The sequence below is a fragment of the Tursiops truncatus genome, chromosome 15 (assembly GCF_011762595.2).
Source record: "Tursiops truncatus isolate mTurTru1 chromosome 15, mTurTru1.mat.Y, whole genome shotgun sequence".
Classification (NCBI taxonomy): Eukaryota; Metazoa; Chordata; class Mammalia; order Artiodactyla; family Delphinidae; genus Tursiops; species Tursiops truncatus.
In genome coordinates, this window is record NC_047048.1 from 19,071,971 (window position 1) to 19,089,661 (window position 17,691).

Genomic DNA, 17,691 nt, shown 5'->3' on the forward strand with positions numbered 1-17,691 from the left:
CAGATTTAAAAAAACAAGCAAAAGACTAAGAAAAAAATATACAATAAAAAAAGCTGACAAGAGACTTCCCTGGTGGCACAGTGGATAAGACTCCACGCTCCCAATGCAGGCGGCCCAGGTTCGATCCCTGGTCGGGGAACTTGATCCCACATGCATGCCGCAACTAAGAGTTCACAAGCCACAACTAAGGAGCCTGCCTGCCGCAATTAAGGAGGCCTGGAGCTGCAACTAAGGAGCCCAGGTGCTGCAACTGAGGACCCGGCGAGCCGCAACTAAGGAGTCTGTGAGCTGCAACTAAGGGAGCCCGCCTGCTGCAACTAAGACCCAGTGCAACCAAATAAATATAAATATATAAATAAATACTTCTTAAAAAAAGCTGACAAGAGGCTTTTATCAAAGAACATATCTGTATGTTATAAAGGGTTCCTATAAATTGGAAAAAAAAAGGCTGGGGGGAAACAATGCAACTGAAGAAAAAAATGGGCAAAGGAAATGAAAAGGCAATTTACAAAGAAATTCCTAAAGGCCAATAAAACTATAGAAAGATACTCCATCTCGCTGGACTCTAAGCATTCAAAGTTATATAAAATTTTAAAACAATGGGACATTGTTACAGCCCATCAGACTGGTAGAAATTTTTAAAAATGGTAATATCCAGCGTTAGTGATGGTGTAGAGAAAGAGAATCCTCATCTACTCTTAATGAAAACATAAATTAATAATATGTTCTTGAAGATCAGTTTGGTAGTAGCTATTAAAATTCACAATGTACAATTCTTTTAGCTAGCAACTCCTGCAAATACACACATATATATGTGTTTTCTACAACACTGCTGAATATAAAAATATAAAAAGGCAGCAATCTAAATGACCATCAGTAGGGAAAAGATTAAATAAAACAGAATTTCCATGCAGAGGAGTACTGTAAAGCCATTAGAAATAATGAGGTAGATTTATATATTCTGACATGAAAAGACAGCCATGATTTACTAGGACATGAAAAGAGCAAGTCACAAAACAGTATGTATAAATTATTTATTTTATTAAAATTACATATAAACCTATATTCATATATAGAAGTATAGATCCACTCGTTCAACAAATATATGTTACACTACAACACATATTTACTCAATGTGTATATACATTCATTCAACAAAAAATTATCGAGCCTTTTATGTGCCACGCACTGGATTATATCTGTGTGTGTACTTTATTATGTGTGATATTTACCTTTCTCTGGGTATACTGTTCATCTGCAGTAGAAAATACTCTGAACACTGGTTATCTTGGGTGGGAGGAGGGATTATGGAAAGTCTTTACTTTCTATTTCATGTATTTCTACATTGATGGATCAGAGTCCTAGCAAAGTACTAGCACATTCATTGCAGATAATCATTCTGACACCAAATACATAGAAAATTACGGTAGCAAACTGTACAGAAAGCAAATAGGCCAGCAAATGGCAAAGCCTGAACAGCTTCTACTTACAACTTGTATAAGGGAAACAAAGGATGGGGGAGATATCATTTTCTGTGGAAACTTTATTGGGAATCTGATCACTAGGAGGATGACTAAAGCACTGTGGTTGTGTAAAAGAGGAAGCGTATCTAATCGTCTGATGTTTGCTGTGCTATCTGTGTCGACCATCCGAGAAGGCCATCCTCTCTAAGCATGTTTTCTGACCCAAATTATTAATAAGGCCCTGGAACCTCTCTGTCAGATAGAGACTGAAAACAATGGAAGATTCTGGAAGAGTTTTACCATAATTCGAAAGGCTTAGAAATGAGGAAAGTGGTGTTGTAAACATTCATAATTAAAACTTGAGGGGAAAAACTGACTGCAGGGGCCAAGGAGGTGACATAAACCAGGAAGCAGGTCAGGTGTAAGACAAGAGGGAGTGGTGGGGTCAGAACTGGAGAAGACATGACCCTTCTAAATAAAGCGGCCGCTGCTCAATGGCTGCCATGTAGGAGCTAGATGTGATTTTTCCAAGCAAAACTGAAAATCAAGACTTTCATGAAAAATCTCCCATTTTTGAAATGTTCACAACTAATTTAAATTCTTTTTAAAGAGTGGGGACCTATGGACATCTAAGAAGAGTCACATCAAAACTGTTTTAAATTCCTTCATAGTAACTATGGTGGAAGTGAAAATGTATCAGCAGAAGGATACGTGTATTCGTGCGACACGCGCGTGTGTGCGCGCACACACACACACACACACACACACACACCATCTTTAAAAATAAAAGGGGAAAAAGAGCAAAAATTGTTATATAGCCCAGGTTGTATTACTTAGGTTAAGGATACTTACCCATTTGAAGTGTGTCCTCTGAATGTAAGTCTAAAATGGGTTTTGACAGGAGAGGTTTCAATCTGTAGAAGATGAGAAAAAGAAAGGCGAGTCAAGCAGCTCATTTACTGCTAAAATGCAGACATGGCAAACAGGTATCACTACTATTCAAAGGAAGGGCCACGCCAAAGGGTCATCTGTTCAATCACATTTGACCCTAGGCACGTACAGTAAAAGTCCAGGGGATACAAGTCAGTTAGGTCAGCTAAGCTTTTCATGGAGAATCTGATATCAAATCACAAACTGATCATGACATACGTACTTAGAAACAGCTACAGACAGGCTAGCAAGTATTTTCCAAATGTTCCAGTGTTTTTAGTAACATTTATGTGATAACTCTCCCAATCAAAAATATGCAAGAAAACAGGGAATTCCCTGGTGGTCCAGTGGTTAGGACTCTGTGCTTCCAATGCAGGAGACGCGGGTTCGATCCCTGGTCGGGGAACTAAGATCCCATAGGCCGAGCCCAAAATAACTGATTAACTTCAGCCTCCCATTCATTCATTCAAATAATATTTACTACACATCTATTCTGGGCCAGACACCTTTCTATACCCTGACAATAAGTAAGCAAAATACACATAGAAATTCAGATTAATACACAACATTGTTAATCAACTACAATCCAATATAAAATTTTTTAAATTCAGATTATTAATCTACTCTAGGTCATTTTTTTAAATGTTCAGAGAAATTACATGAACGGATAGAAGAGTCACAAAGGAGGGTGTATTTCATGTTGAAGACTGCACGATATGTTGGAATGAGTGTCCCGGGGGCAAGAAAGAGGGAGGAGGGGATGAAAGGAAAGCAGTGCCCTAAAGTGAGGTCTCCTGCCTCAGACCTGCCGTCTACCAGAATCTGGTTCTGAATCTCACCGTGCTCTTGCTTCCGGCCAAAGCCACACTTACTTGATGCTGTGCAGCTTTCTCGTGACTATCATTGGAAAGTCGATTTCAAAATATTTACTTGGTAGAAGATCTTCATCCTGAGAAAAAACACACAGTAATCTTTCTATAATTATTTATTACTCATACATTTACCCATCATCTTCATGTACCAAGTGCTAGGGCCTGAAGAGCAATGGGATACTTACGGATTTAAAATCAGGGGAATGATATGGTAAGAAATGTACTTTTCAAGTTATTTGGTCTCGGCATAAAGAACAAATGGAGGGAAAAAGGAGATTATTGTAGCTGTCCAGGAGCCAAGTGATGGGGAGCCTGAGTCAGGGGAATGGTCACTGGGATGTTAAGAGGTAGACTGGAAGCAAGACATAAGAGTATTTCTCAAAAAAGCAGCTTGATATGCTCCGCAACAAGAGAAGCCACCGCAATGAGAAGCCCGCGCACCGCGACGAAGAGTAGCCCCACTCCGCCACAACTAGAGAAAGCCCGTGCGCAGCAACAAAGACCCAATGCGGCCAAAAATTCATTCATTCATTCATTTTTTTAAAAAAAGCAGCTTGGGACCTATTAGAGAGGGTCAAGAAACCAATGTGGTGGGTTGTGACCAGCAGTTTGGGGATGAAATAGAATAAAGTAGCAAACGTCAGAAAGCATCATGTGGAATGACGGACACATTTATTTTTTTCTGTGACAGTGGAGAATAGTAGGGTGGTAAACAGCAGGCACCCTGGAGCCTGGAGGGACAAGGGTCAAATCCCAGCTCCACCACTTGTTTGCTGTGAGGCCTTCGGAAAGTCACTAAACTCCCTGGGCCAAGGTTTCCTCATCTGAAAAGTAGAGAAAATAACACCTCATAGGGTTGTGGGGATTAATGAGGAAATACGTGAGTGATACTCAGAACAGGGCCCGCCCTTAGTAAGTACCATGTGTGTGCCCTTATTATTTGCAGACATAGGTACATAGATGTGGGTCCTGGCTAGGGATGTACAGTTATTTTTTTACTGTGGCTGCAGTTTTAAAAAGTGTGAAACACACACACACACAGCCCTGCCTCCCCCTTGCGCTTTTTTTTTTTTTTTTTTTTTTGCGGTATGCAGGCCTCTCACTGTTGTGGCCTCTCCCGTTGCGGAGCACAGGCTCCGGACGTGCAGGCTCAGCGGTCATGGCTCAAGGGCCCAGCCACTCCGCGGCATGTGGGATCTTCCCGGACCGGGGCACGAACCCGCGTCCCCTGCATCAGCAGGCGGACCCTCAACCCCTGCGCCACCAGGGAAGCCCCCCCTCGCGCTTTTCCTAGCTTAGTCGGTGGCTACACCCCCAACCAGTCACCTACTGGTCATGCTAGAATTCTCCAGCTCCTCCTCCCTGTCCAATCAATCCCTCAGCCTGAATGTACACAAATGTCAGACCACTATGTAATACATACTATGCAACTAACATAGTATTATATGTCAAATCATATGATATCGCTTGTATGTGGAATCTAAAAACAATGATGCAAATGAGCTTATGTACAAAACAAATAGACCCACAGACAGAGAAAACAAACTTATGGTTACCCAAGGGGAAAGGGGGGAGGGATAAATTAGAGGAGTTTGGGATTAACATACACACTACTATATATAAAACAGATAACCAACAAGGACCTACTGTATAGCACAGGGAATTCTACTCAATATTTTGTAATAACCTATAAGGGAAAAGGACCTGGAAAAGAATAGATATCTATATGTATGTCTGTATCTCTTTCTATATATATAACTGAATCACTTTGCTGTACCTGAAACTAACACAACATTGTAAATCAACTATACTTCAATTAAAAAAAATTATGTCAAGGACTGATATATTTCAATTAAAAAAAATCACTCAGCCCTGCTGACTATTCTCAAATGCATCCTCTCCTCCTCAGCTCTATTATCACCAGCTGTGAAGACTAAAACAACACCCCTTTCTGCCTGCAACAGGTCTTCACACCCCTACGACTTAGCAAGAAACAAGGCGCTCCATAACCTGCTACTCTTTTAATGCCCTCATGCCCACCTGCACTTATATCCCAGAAATAGAGAGCTACTTATTTAAAAAAAAAAAAAAAAGTTTAAAAAGAGGAAAGAAAAAGGAAGTTGCTGATATCCAGAACCTGGTGGTGGCTTCTTTGGTGTAGGATGGGATAAAGAAAAAGGAGGGGTAAGGATGTTTCCTTGTTTCTGATGAGCAGACTGGCAGGTAAGAGCACCATTTACACAGACAATAACTAGAGATGAAGGACAGGTCGGGAGAGGCAGCAGATCCCGCCCCCCCCAGGACAGAATGATGGGGGCAGAAATCATGAGGAAGCAGTTCCTGGTAGGAAGGTGACCCCTAAGGGCAAGTAACAGAATTGGGAGATCCACCCACATGGAAAATGGTCCTCAGTTAAATTTTCAGGGGATCTGGTCTGGGGGAAGGAGGGGAAGGACAGAGAAGGAGGAAGAGAAAAAGAAAGAAACGTTTTGTTTCTTTTACGGTTTCTTGACATCTGAGGCGACCTGGACTCACCACCTTCAGCTGTTCACTCTTGGAATTGCAACACATACCTACTACCTGACTGCAGAGCAGGGCTATGTAAAAGCTATCTGAAGATATTGAGAGGATGTGTTTAAAGGATACACAGAAATAACTTTCTCTAAGAAATTCTACAACAACTTTCAAGAACTTTTACTCACAAGGTATAGAGTGTTAAGAACAGTCTAAAATTCCAGAAGACCACAAGGACAATCAAAAGCAAATAAATGAAGGAAGCATAGTGTCCCACATCTCACACAGGACTTCTGACTTTTTTTTTAACATCTTTATTGGAGTATAATTGCTTTACAATGGTGTGTTAGTTTCTGCATCGTAACAAAGTGAATCAGCTATACATATACATAAATCCCCATATCTCCTCCCTCTTGCGTCTCCCTCCCACGCTCCCTATCCTACCACTCTAGGGGGACACAAAGCATCAAGCTGATCTCCCTGTGCTATGCGGCTGCTTCCCACTAGCTAGCTATTTTACATTTGGTAGTGTATATATGTCCATCCCACTCTCTCACTTCGTCCCAGCTTACCCTTCCCTCTCCCCGTGTCCTCAAGTCCATTCTCTACATCTGTCTTTATTCCTGTCCTGCCCCAGGTTCTTTAGAACCATTTTTTTTTATTCCATATATATGTGTTAGCATACGATATCTGTTTTTCTCTTTCTGACTTACTTCACTCTAAGACAGACTCTAGGTCCATCCACCTCACTACAAATAACTCAATTTCGTTTCTTTTTATGGCTGAGTAATATTCCATTGTATATATGTGCCACATCTTCTTTACCCATTCATCTGTCGATGGACACTTAGGTTGCTTCCATGTCTGGGCTACTGTAAATAGAGCTGCAGTGAACATTGTGGTACATGACTCTTTTTGAATTATGGTTTTCTCAGGGTAGATGCCCAGGACTTCTGACCTTTTAAAGAGCTTTCCCAGGCACTCGTGCACTTGATCCTTATAAGAATTCTGAATAAGGGGTAACCGAGGAAGGAAAGCTTACAAAAGGCACACCTGGAACTTTTAAGAAACAGACATCCTCTTTCTCAGCTTTCAGAAACGGGCAAGATGGCTCTGGCAAGTGATGCTTCAACTTCTTATTCCACGATTCTCTGCGGCCCTCTGACACTCCACTCCCAGGTAGCTCGCATGGCACAGGAGGCAGGGGAGATACCCAAGGCAGGGCACAGCCACCAGGGGGAAGCCAGGAACAGCCACAAGGAAGGGTGGCCCTCAGACTCCAAGATCCAAGGTAGTCGACCACTTCACAGGCGGCCAAAACTGAGACTGCTTCCCCTCCATACCTGACCCTTTGGTTGTACAGAAACAGAATTCAAGAGACAGCAAGAAGTGAGGCCCCTTAAAGGGTTTCACTCACCCTTTATTCTTTGCTCATGATGATACCAGCTTTCCCTGGCCCTGTTTTTGCTTGCTGCCTGAAGATGAGTCTTCGACTGCCCAGTCTTGGGCCCCTGAGATTATACAGAACAAGCTCACACAGTAGTGGCCCCAGAAAGCCTGTGACTCGCAACTAAGCCTCTGCTGGTGCAGCAGGGGGGCCATCCCAGGTGGAAAGAGCATGAGACTATAAGATCGATGGACACGACTTCCCCTGCTCTTTTATAGAGGCACATATAGCTCTAAAACAGGGATTCACAAACTTTCTGGAAAGAGTCAAAAAGTAAGCATTTTAGGCTTTGCAGGCCATAATGGTCTCTGTTGTAACTACTCAGCCCTGCTGTGAGAGCCATAGATAAGATGTAAATAAATGGGCATGGCTGTGTTCCAATAAAACTTTATTTACAAAAATAGGTGGCTGGCCAGATTTGGCCTGTGCAACCTCAGCTCTAAAAGAGCAAACAAGGGAATTCCCTGGCGGTCCAGTGGTTAGGACTCCGCCCGTCCACTGCAGGGGGACGGGGTCTGATCCCTGGTCGGGGAACTAAGATCCCGCAAGTACGCAAACAGCCAAAAAATAATAAAAAATAAAAATTAAAGGTAAACATCAAATCGGGGGGAAAACTCACAACAAAATGGAAAAGACAAAAAATAATAATAAAAGAGCAGACAAGGTTTTCCCTGGTGGTACAGTGGTTAAGAGTCTGCCTGCCGATGCAGAGGACATGGGTTCGTGCCCCGGTCCGGGAAGATCCCACATGCCGCGGAGCGGCTGGGCCCGTGAGCCGTGGCCGCTGAGCATGCGCGTCTGGAGCCTGTGCTCCGCAACGGGAGAGGCCACAACAGAGAGGGGCCTGCATATTGCAAAAAAAAAAAAGAGCAAACAAGCATAATTTAAAAAAAAGAGAAACTTTAGATTTTTAAAAAGCCCTTTGGATCAATACAATTATCAATAAAACAAAAAACTTCCACAAAGGACTTTAAGGCCCTGTGCTACTCCCCTTCCTCATCTTTGACAGAGAACCTTTTTCTTGGAAGGGGCACATAAGACTCGGTGTACCTGGCTCAGAAATTAAAATCTCAGATTTATTCATTATTAACCCACCTACAAGATGGGGAAAAAAACCAAACCATATGACCAAGTCAAAAGGGTAAAAAGGAGGGGTTTCTCCAGTGGCCCCTGTAATGCTGGCAGTGCACACACTCTTACATTACATTCTGTTCCAGTTGCTTCCACCACACCAGGGTCACGGCATTACAGAGGCACAATCGACCCACAGAAAAGACTCTCCCTGAACAACCACAGAGCTGTGTGCAGAGGAAAGAGGAAGGAATTGGGAGTCTGAAGAGCTGGAGCCAATGTTGGTTCCACGTCCTAATGCCACTGGTTGTCCAATTTGGGGGAAGACACAGACTTTCAAAGCCCCACTTCCCTCAGATGTGTAAGCTCCCCCACCCAACACAGCTCTTGTGTTAACTAATGACGTCATATATGTAAACGCACTTCATAAATGTCAGTTATCTCATCTAGAAGGAAGAATGCAGAGGCAAACGATACTAGGGCCATGTTGAGGACACTGATTCTCAAGTAACAGAAAGACCGGGAGCTCTGATGACCAAAGACCTTCTTATCAAGTGAGCTAATTAGGGACAAAATAGATAATGCAGGTCGAGTTATGCTTATATACTCTCATCTATCTTGGTCTACGCCTGCAAGAAATCTGGAGAGGGGCTTCCAGAGTGGTTAAGAATCTGCCTGCCAATGCAGGGGACACGGATTCGAGCCCTGGTCCGGGAAGATCCCACGTGCCGCAGAGCAACTAAGCCCGTGCGCCACAACTACTAAGCCTGCACTCTAGAGCCTGCAAGCCACAACTACTGAGCCTGAGTGCCACAATTACTGAAGCCCACACACCTAGAGCCCGTGCTCCGCAACAGGAGGAGACACTGCAATGAGAAACCCACGCACTGCAAGGAAGAGAAGCCCCTGCTCACCACAACTAGAGATAGCACGCGTGCAGCAATGAAGACCCAACACAGCCAAAAACAAATTAATTAATTATTTTTTAAAAAGAAATCTGGAGAGACGCACATACCCATTACTACCACATGACTGACCTGATAGAAGAACCAAGAAAAATCTGTACAAACCTACAAAAAAAAGAAAAAGAAAGAAACTGCAATCAGTGAGATATTTGTAGGGAAAAGGTTTGGCAATAAAATCCAACCCAGGAATCAAAGACCAGAACTTTAGTCCTGGTTCTGCCACTGACTAGACCCAAGTTTCCTTTCCTATGAGTGAGTATAATTACACCTGCCCTTGAACCCAAATAGAACAATTGAGGCATCAAATCAGAGAATGACTACAAAAGGGCTTTGCATCATGTTATCATTACCCAGCCTTGCAAATCTCCAAATGTTACCTAAGACACTGCGATGCCGACAATAAAATCTTAAGTTATCGTCAAAATTACAAACGCGAGTGTTCTTTTCTCTCAGCAGTTCCACAGGTAGAATCCTTGCTCCTTCTCCTAGTATACTGCCACATATGCAGGGGAAATGTACCCAAGAATGTTTACTATAACCCAGTTAGTAGCAGCAAAAGGTGAGAAACCACCCACATATCCTCACTAGGGCTCTGGTGAGATGAAGTACAGGGATGAAGGCAGTTGTGGGGCTGGAGGGCTGCAAAGCGAGGTGGGAGACAGGCTGCCACTGCACTGCATTTTAATCTTTCCTTTACGCTTTTGAACCAGGTGAATGTCTTCAACAAATTAAATTTAAACAACTGGAAAGAGAAAACGGGAAATTTTAATTTACCTTTAACCTCCAGAAGGTGGTATCCATCCCAGCCCCGAGGTTTAGAATTTGACAATTACATTCTGTCTTCCGTAGAAATGCCTTTACAAGCTGGCTGACGCCATGGACTCGAGCAAAATATCCTAAGAGACAGACAGAGAAGCAAGCTATCACTCGGTGACGACAGAAATAATCCCTGCAAAGCCCACGGTGCTAGGGAGAGCAAAACTACACTTTGCCCTTCTCCAGGGTCAGCGTTTATCTGCAAACTTCATGGGAGAAATAATGACTTTCAAACTCTCTTCCATTTTTTTTTAAAAAAAAAAGCTGGTTGAACAAAAGTAAGTACTAGCTACTTAATGGTGGAATTAACGATCTGAAGAAAAATAGTGTCCTATACTTTTACTTAGGAAAGACAAGTGTTTTATATCAAAACATCTGATCTGAATGCTTCTCTTGTAAATGTGCTTTTTCACGGCTCTAGGGAAAGCTAATTAGTACTCTGGTAAAACTCAAAATTGCAAGAGCGTGTGGGAAATAATATTTTTAGGTCAGGAAATTGGGCAGATGAATGTCAGCCAAAGCAAAGAAAGCCATGCTTCTTATCTTGTTCCTTTCACCTCCATCTTGTCTGGGTTAGAGCCTCTGTGTTTATAAAATGGCATCGCAGACAGCGGGAGGAGAGACACCAGCAAGTGGTGGCCTAATTAATGGACTTGTTAAGCTCTGGGGTGGGGAGCTGGGACAAAGGAGATGGGAAACCCAGAAGGGAGACAGGAAGACAGCGTCTGTCTTGTTCTAAAGGCCTGTTGCTCAAGGTGTGACCATTTTTTTTTTTTTTGTAGTATGCGGGCCTCTCACTGCTGTGGCCTCTCCCGTTGCGGAGCACAGGCTCCGGACGCGCAGGCTCAGCGGCCATGGCTCACGGGCCCAGCCGCTCCGCGGCATGTGGGATCCTCCCGGACCGGGGCACGAACCCGCGTCCCCGGCATCGGCAGGCGGACTCTCAACCACTGTGCCACCAGGGAAGCCTGAGGTGTGACCGTTTTAAGAACAAAATTTGAGAGTAGCATTTATTGCCATTTGACAGAGAAATTTTATGTCTGGTGAGTGTGCTAATAAATAATTCGGGGAAATTCCCTACAGGTCAGTGGTTAGGACTCTGTGATTCCACTGCAAGGGTGCACGGATTCAACCCCTGGTCGGGGACCTAAGGTCCCGCATGCTACGCAGCATCGCCAAAAAAAATAAATTAATAAAATAAAATAATCAATTTGATAATCCCTACCTTATAAATAAATAAATAATTTGGGCTTGTGTCTACATTTCATTTTCCTAGTAAATCATCTTTATTGTATATTACAGAATATCACCCACAATGGATTCGACTTGGGAGAAAAAAATATGTCTTCACCAAAGACGTTTGGGAAGCGCTCTCCTACTGGGCTGGAGGTCCCCAATCTACAAACCGGGAGAGGAAGAAGGAAGGGGGGCTGACATGCCGCCTGGGGCACCGAGCCATGGTGGGTCCCTGTCTCTGGAACATTCGTTGGGAAATCTGTCTCAAGAGCTGGGGAGGGAGGCTTAAGAAAGGCCTCTTAACCAGGCCTTGCCCAATCTAACTGATGCCTGGATTCACCCTCAGCTCAAAGTAACTACCATGTCCTTCTTCTCAGGAACAACCATTTACAAATTCCTTTGCCCTTCTTATAGAACCCACCTACGTGACCCATCTTTAGGGCCTAGATCCCCCACACATACAAGAATTACGTTCACTGGTCAGTTTCTCAATCTGGCTGAAACTAAGTCACCCTCCTATCTCAACTCCTTCGACTTCCTTGATGGAAATTACTTGCAGAACCTAATAGTGTTACTAACACTTTAATAGGGCAACAACAACAAAAATAATCCCTTATGTGAACAGACAGCTCACAGTAAAAGATCTACAAATGGCTTTTATAGTAAAAGATATGTGAATGGCTTTTATATTACTGTAAAAACCATTTTTCATGTGTCAGGTGAACAAAGATGAAAAGTTTCATAATACACTGTGCTGGTGAGGAAGTTGGGAAATGAGCACTTTCATACACTGTTGAAGACAGTACACCCCGGAACTCTCTTTTTAAGAATGAATCCCTAAAACCTCAGGCCTCTCAGCTGATGAGATGTCGGGGAGGGAGATGGTCACTTGCCTCTGTTAATTTCCGGGGCCTTCCTCTCTTTAGATAGTCTCACCAAATGCTGGATATAAGGGTCCTGCCAGTAGCCAATGCTCACTGCAAACCTGAAAGAGATGAAAAAGGAAGCAGGTGAGTAGAGAGTAGGTTCAGGCCAGGTTCCACGGCCACGTTCCCAGGAACCAGGTCAAGGATCCACAAGAAATTTATTGACCTCAAAAGGCTAAATCATGCAACTAGAGATCATCATACTAAGTGAAGTAAGTCAGAAAGAGAAAGACAAATACCACATGATATCACTTGTATGTGGAATCTAAAAATATGATACAAATGAACCCATCTATGAAACAGAAACTGACTCATGGACGTAGAGAACAGACTGGTGGTTGCCAAGGGGGAGAGGGTTGGGGGAGGGCTGCAGTGGGAAGTTGGGGTTAGTAGATGTAAGCTATTATATACAGAATGGATAAACAACAAGGTCCTGCTGTAGAGCACAGGGGACTATATTCCATATCCTGTGATAAACCATAATGGAAAAGAATTTTTTTTAAAAAAGAATGTATATATATGTATAACTGAATCACTTTGCTGTACAGCAGTAATTAACACAACATTATAAATCAACCATACTTCAATTTTAAAAAGGCCAAATCACATTTAATGCTCCAGCACAAGCTTAAACAGACTCACTCATCCATCCACCTCTGCATTCACATACACTGCCCATCACATTTCCCACCACGACCATTTCTTACCTCTTCCCCCTTATCACTAATTCCTTTCCCAGGACCCTAAACAGCAAGTAACCTCACCTCATACTTCATACAGAAGACCTGCAACCAATTATTCATTCAGCAAACTCACTGGCCAGAGCTAGTCAGATAACTCGGCTCAACCAAAAGTTTTGTGTCCAGGGGAAGGGAGACCCAGAAATATTTGGCAAACGTCACTAACAACTACCAAAGTATTTCTCCTGACTTTGTATTAAATACCTGTCCTTTCATGTCCCTTAAGGAGGTCACAGTGGGGAAACTAGGAACAAATAAAACAGCTATAACTTGGAAAATGCTAGGGTAGCTCAAACTCTCTCTAACCCAGTCTACACTACAAGCAGTTAAAGTTGTAGTGTTCCAAGCCTAGGAGCTGAAGCCCTGATTACCACTGGAAGTCTCCTGGCAACCATGAGTGGAACCAGCCTTAGGACAAATGAGAAGTCAGGGAAGGAAGCTGGATCCCTAAGGCCACGCCACACCCCTGTGGGCCTGGAGCCTTCTCTACCTGGCAACGAATACTTAGTGAGATAAGAAACATCTTTACCACTTAAGTCAAATTGAGTCAGGCTTCTGTTACTTGCAGTCTTAAGCATCCTAAGTGATATCCTGAATAATACATCCATTTCCATGTTGCTTGATAAATAAACTGAAACTTAAGGTGGCTGGGTGTGTATGTGTGTGTGTGTGTGTGTGTGTGTGTGTGTGTGTGTGTGTGGTGTCACCCAGCTAAGTTCTAAGCTCCCAGAGCAAATATTACATCTTTCCTTTTCTTCATATCTACCAACAAGGCTTACTGCTGCCTTGACAGCAATAGGTGCTGAATTCTGCACAAACATGCCTCCTCCAGTCTCTCGCATCCACGTCTGCACATCCATAGACACCCACAACAAAGCACATATGTTCAACTACTCAAGGCAGCAACTCAACAAAGAAACACACAAAGTACTAAGGAACACAATTTGCTATAAGCCCAGACAGTCCAAGGAAAACAGCAGACCCACAGAGTTTTACAAACAAACTTGCCCAGTTTTCTAAAATAGTGCTTTCCAGGAATTCCCCAGCGGTCCAGTGGTTAGGACTCTGCGCTTTCACTGCTGAGGGCGAGGGTTCAATGCCTGGTCGGGGAACTAAGATCCCGCAAGCCATACAGCACGGCCAATAAAATAAAATAAAAGAGTGCTTTTCAAACAATGAGTTGTGACCCATTCATATCATAAAATCGATGTAATAATTTGCAAATCTCCCTTTTAGAAAATGAAGTAGAACAGAGTAAAACAGAAAATAGCAGCATCATTCCACATTGTAAGGGTGTTTTGTGAAGCTTTTGTTTCAAGTGTGTGTTGGGGGTATAAGTGCCGCGAAAAATGTGTTCTCACTGTGGGTGGCAGTTTGAGGAACGCTGATTTCAAAGGAGTCATCTCGCGCCATCTAGTGGTAACAGCCATATCTGCAGTTGAAGCAAGAACGGTAGACCAGTGATGAGAACACGCCTCGAACAATTTAGAGCTTGGAAGGGACTTTAGTCAAGCCCAACATCCAGAGCAAGAATCCTTTCGACAACATGGAGCCACTGTTGACTACTGCCCACAGAGAAGGCACTCACCCCACTGCGAAGAAACTCGAACTGCTGAAAAGCTCATCAATTTGCCCCCCTCTAAGTGTTCCTTGTTGGATTTATTAGTGCCCTCTCGGAAAACAAGGAGCAGTTTCTATTCCTCCCAACTCTGCATTATCAGTTGAGTTAATATTATTGATTTGGTCTAGCAATATTTATTGAGCGTCTGCTAAGTGCCAGGCATAGGGTTACAGTGGTGAACAAAATAGAGAAGGGACAAAGACAGAGATTATGACAAACGAGGGATATAATGGTATGGCGGATGGAGGACCTACTTCAGAGGTGAAAGGGAAGACCTCTCTTAAAGGGCATGGCTGAGTCCAGTCCTAGAGAATTAGGGAAAGGCAGCTGTGCAAAAGGCATTCCAGGTAAGAGGAACAGCAGATACAAACACTCGGGGGTGGGTGGGAGTGCACGTGGAGTGTTCTAGTAGCAGGAAGTAGGCAGGGCAGCTGGAGAAGAGTAAGAAAACAGGAGAAACTGGAGAAGACATTGGAGAGAGAAGCAGACTCAGGTCACACAGGGCCTGGCAGGAGCATGGGATGGATCTCCACAACACACTGGACGCGGTCAGTGATGTGCAGCAGTACAGAAAGGTGGGGAGATGCCTGGACATAACACAAAGACCCCCGATCATCTGGGGAGATGCCTGGACATAACACAAGGACCCCTGATCACTAGTACCCATGACTCCTACTTCCTAATTTTTCCAACATGTGTCTCTTTGCAGTCCTCAAATCTAGATGACTGCCAGTGGTTTCCATGCCTCCAAGGAAAAAGGCTCACTGCTTTGCCTTTGAGAGTGGCCAAGATAAAAAGATGTACAACACACTGCTGCGAAGAAGGAAGAGGGTGCTGCTGGGCATTGCTGCTGGGAGCTCTGAAGGGAGGCGGGCACCATGATTCAGCCGAGCAGATTACAGTGCATCCACACAATGAATACTAACCAGTCATCTGAAACGTAAATTAGAAGAACTGGGGACGGCAAGAGGTTCATGAAACATAGGCTATATTTCGTTATATCCAGGACACCACCAATTGTAAGACTGAAAAAAGAAAGGGACTTCCCTGGTGGCACAGTGGTTAAGAATCTGCCTGCCAATGCAGGGGACACGGGTTTGATCCCAGGTCCGGGAAGATCCCACATGTCGCGGAACAACTAAGCCCATGCGCCACAACTACTGAGCCTGCGCTCTAGAACCCACGCACCACAACTATGGAGCCCACGCACCGCAACTACTGAAGCCCACGCACCGCAACTACTGAAGCCCGCATGCCCTAGAGCCCGTGTGCCGTAACTACGGAGCCCGCACTCTGCAACAAGAGAAGCCACCGCAATGAGAAGCCTTCACACCGCAAGGAAGGGTAGCCCCTGCTCGCCACAACTAGAGAAAGCCCACGCACAGCAAAGAAGACCCAACGCAGCCAAAAACTAAAACTAAAAATAAATAAAGAAAAAAGAAGTTAAAAAACACTGCCAATTAATGTTTTTCTTATCGCTTAGAATTTTAATTTTGTGATTACTGAAAAAGCTCCTTCATTGGGACAGAGTGTCATCATCTCTCTCTCTCTCGTACAGACAGAAAAAGGAAAAGGTGAGTGAAGTAAGCTGCTAAGACTTCACTTTCAGGATGTCTGTGCCTTTCGACACAATATCAACCTCCGTGCCATCGAGGGCGTTAGCGAGGATACATTCCTTAACAGATCTCCACCATCCTCTCTGAGATTTTCTTCCAAGCAGCTAACCCTCACCCTGGAAGTTTTGATACTGGCTCTTTCTTGATCTCATTAGAAGGTATCAAGGGATGATTTTCGACAGCAATCAGGATCTGGGTTCTTTCTTCAAATGGTCCTTAAACAGTATGTGGACTAAAAGCACCAGGGACTGTGGTCACAGCTGCCCAACCATGCCATGCCAGCAGAAATAACCTCCATGCCTGCTTGCACAGGTAAGGACACCTCTAACAGACTTGACAGTGTCTGCAGGACACAGTGAGAGTAAGTCACATCTGATTTCAGAGAAGTTAAAATGCAAGACCATGTGTGTCACAAAATGGCTCAGATAGTATTGTCACATCTATATGTATAACTGAAATCACTTTGTTGTATACCTGAAACTAACACAATATTGTAAATCAACTATACTTCAATTTTAAAAAATAGTATTGAACTGTGAGGAACCACCATTGCCTATGATGACAAGGGACTCGCCAGATGTCAACATTTAGCAACGGAATAGCTAACAAGGGAGGAATATTTGCCCTTTTTTTTTTTTTTTTTTTTTGCTGTGCTACACGGCATGTGGAATCTTAGTTCCCCGACCAGGGATCAAACCCGCGCCCCCTGCGTGGAAGCGCGGAGTCCTAACCACTGGACCACCAGGGAAGGCCCAATATCTGCCACTTTTAAATGATGTTATTCTATTTCTTTTTAAACTAAATTAATTATTTCCATCAAAAAGATAGTATTGTCTTCACAACAAGAGCAACAGTAAGTTGCTCATACAAGGCATACAAGGCAAATATTACACTAGGAAAAATATTTGTAACAGGTCACAAAGTGCTAATATCCTTACAATATAAAGGACTCATAAATTAATATGGGAAAAAACTAATATTCCAGAAGAAAAAGAACGGGTAAAGGACAAAAATGAACCATTCACAAAAGAAGAAAAACTGACCAATGAACATATAAAAAGCTCAGCCTTATCAATGATTTTAAAAAAAAAGCAAAATGAAAATGAAAGCAAAAACAAGAGAGCAGTACTGCTCTTATCAAATCAGCAATAAAACCCTTTTTTAATAGAACCTGGCTTTGGAGAGGAATGAGGAAGAGGGCCCTGGAGCACCAATGTCCAAACTGGAAACTGGCACAGTCATGCTTCAAGGCACTGTGGCAACAGGTATAAGAAGCCAGAATAACGTGTGAACACAATAGCCAAACAGTCCCACTTCTGGGATTTTATCCTTAGGAAATAACCAAGAATGAACACAAAGATTTTTTTTTTTTTTTTTTACAAGAACGCTGTACCTGGAGTTATAGTATCAGGTCGACAAAACAGGCCACAAGATTATACGGACAGGACATTCCCAAGTTTGTTAGAATGAACGC

General features: G+C 43.3%; 1 protein-coding gene across 2 annotated transcripts in view; it reads right to left on the minus strand.

The window, feature by feature from the left end:
• Positions 1 to 17,691, minus strand: part of LCMT1 (leucine carboxyl methyltransferase 1) — a 53,639-nt gene that overhangs the window by 21,428 nt on the left and 14,520 nt on the right. The window contains exons 2-6 of one of the 2 annotated variants that reach the window (XM_019922017.3): positions 12,208 to 12,299; positions 10,037 to 10,158; positions 9,335 to 9,367; positions 3,266 to 3,342; positions 2,316 to 2,377 (exon numbers count right to left, since the gene is read on the minus strand). In XM_019922017.3, the coding sequence (XP_019777576.1) occupies positions 2,316 to 2,377; positions 3,266 to 3,342; positions 9,335 to 9,367; positions 10,037 to 10,158; positions 12,208 to 12,299 (386 nt within the window). The remainder of the gene's footprint in view (positions 1 to 2,315; positions 2,378 to 3,265; positions 3,343 to 9,334; positions 9,368 to 10,036; positions 10,159 to 12,207; positions 12,300 to 17,691) is intronic. The other variant, XM_019922018.3, reaches the window with a different exon arrangement.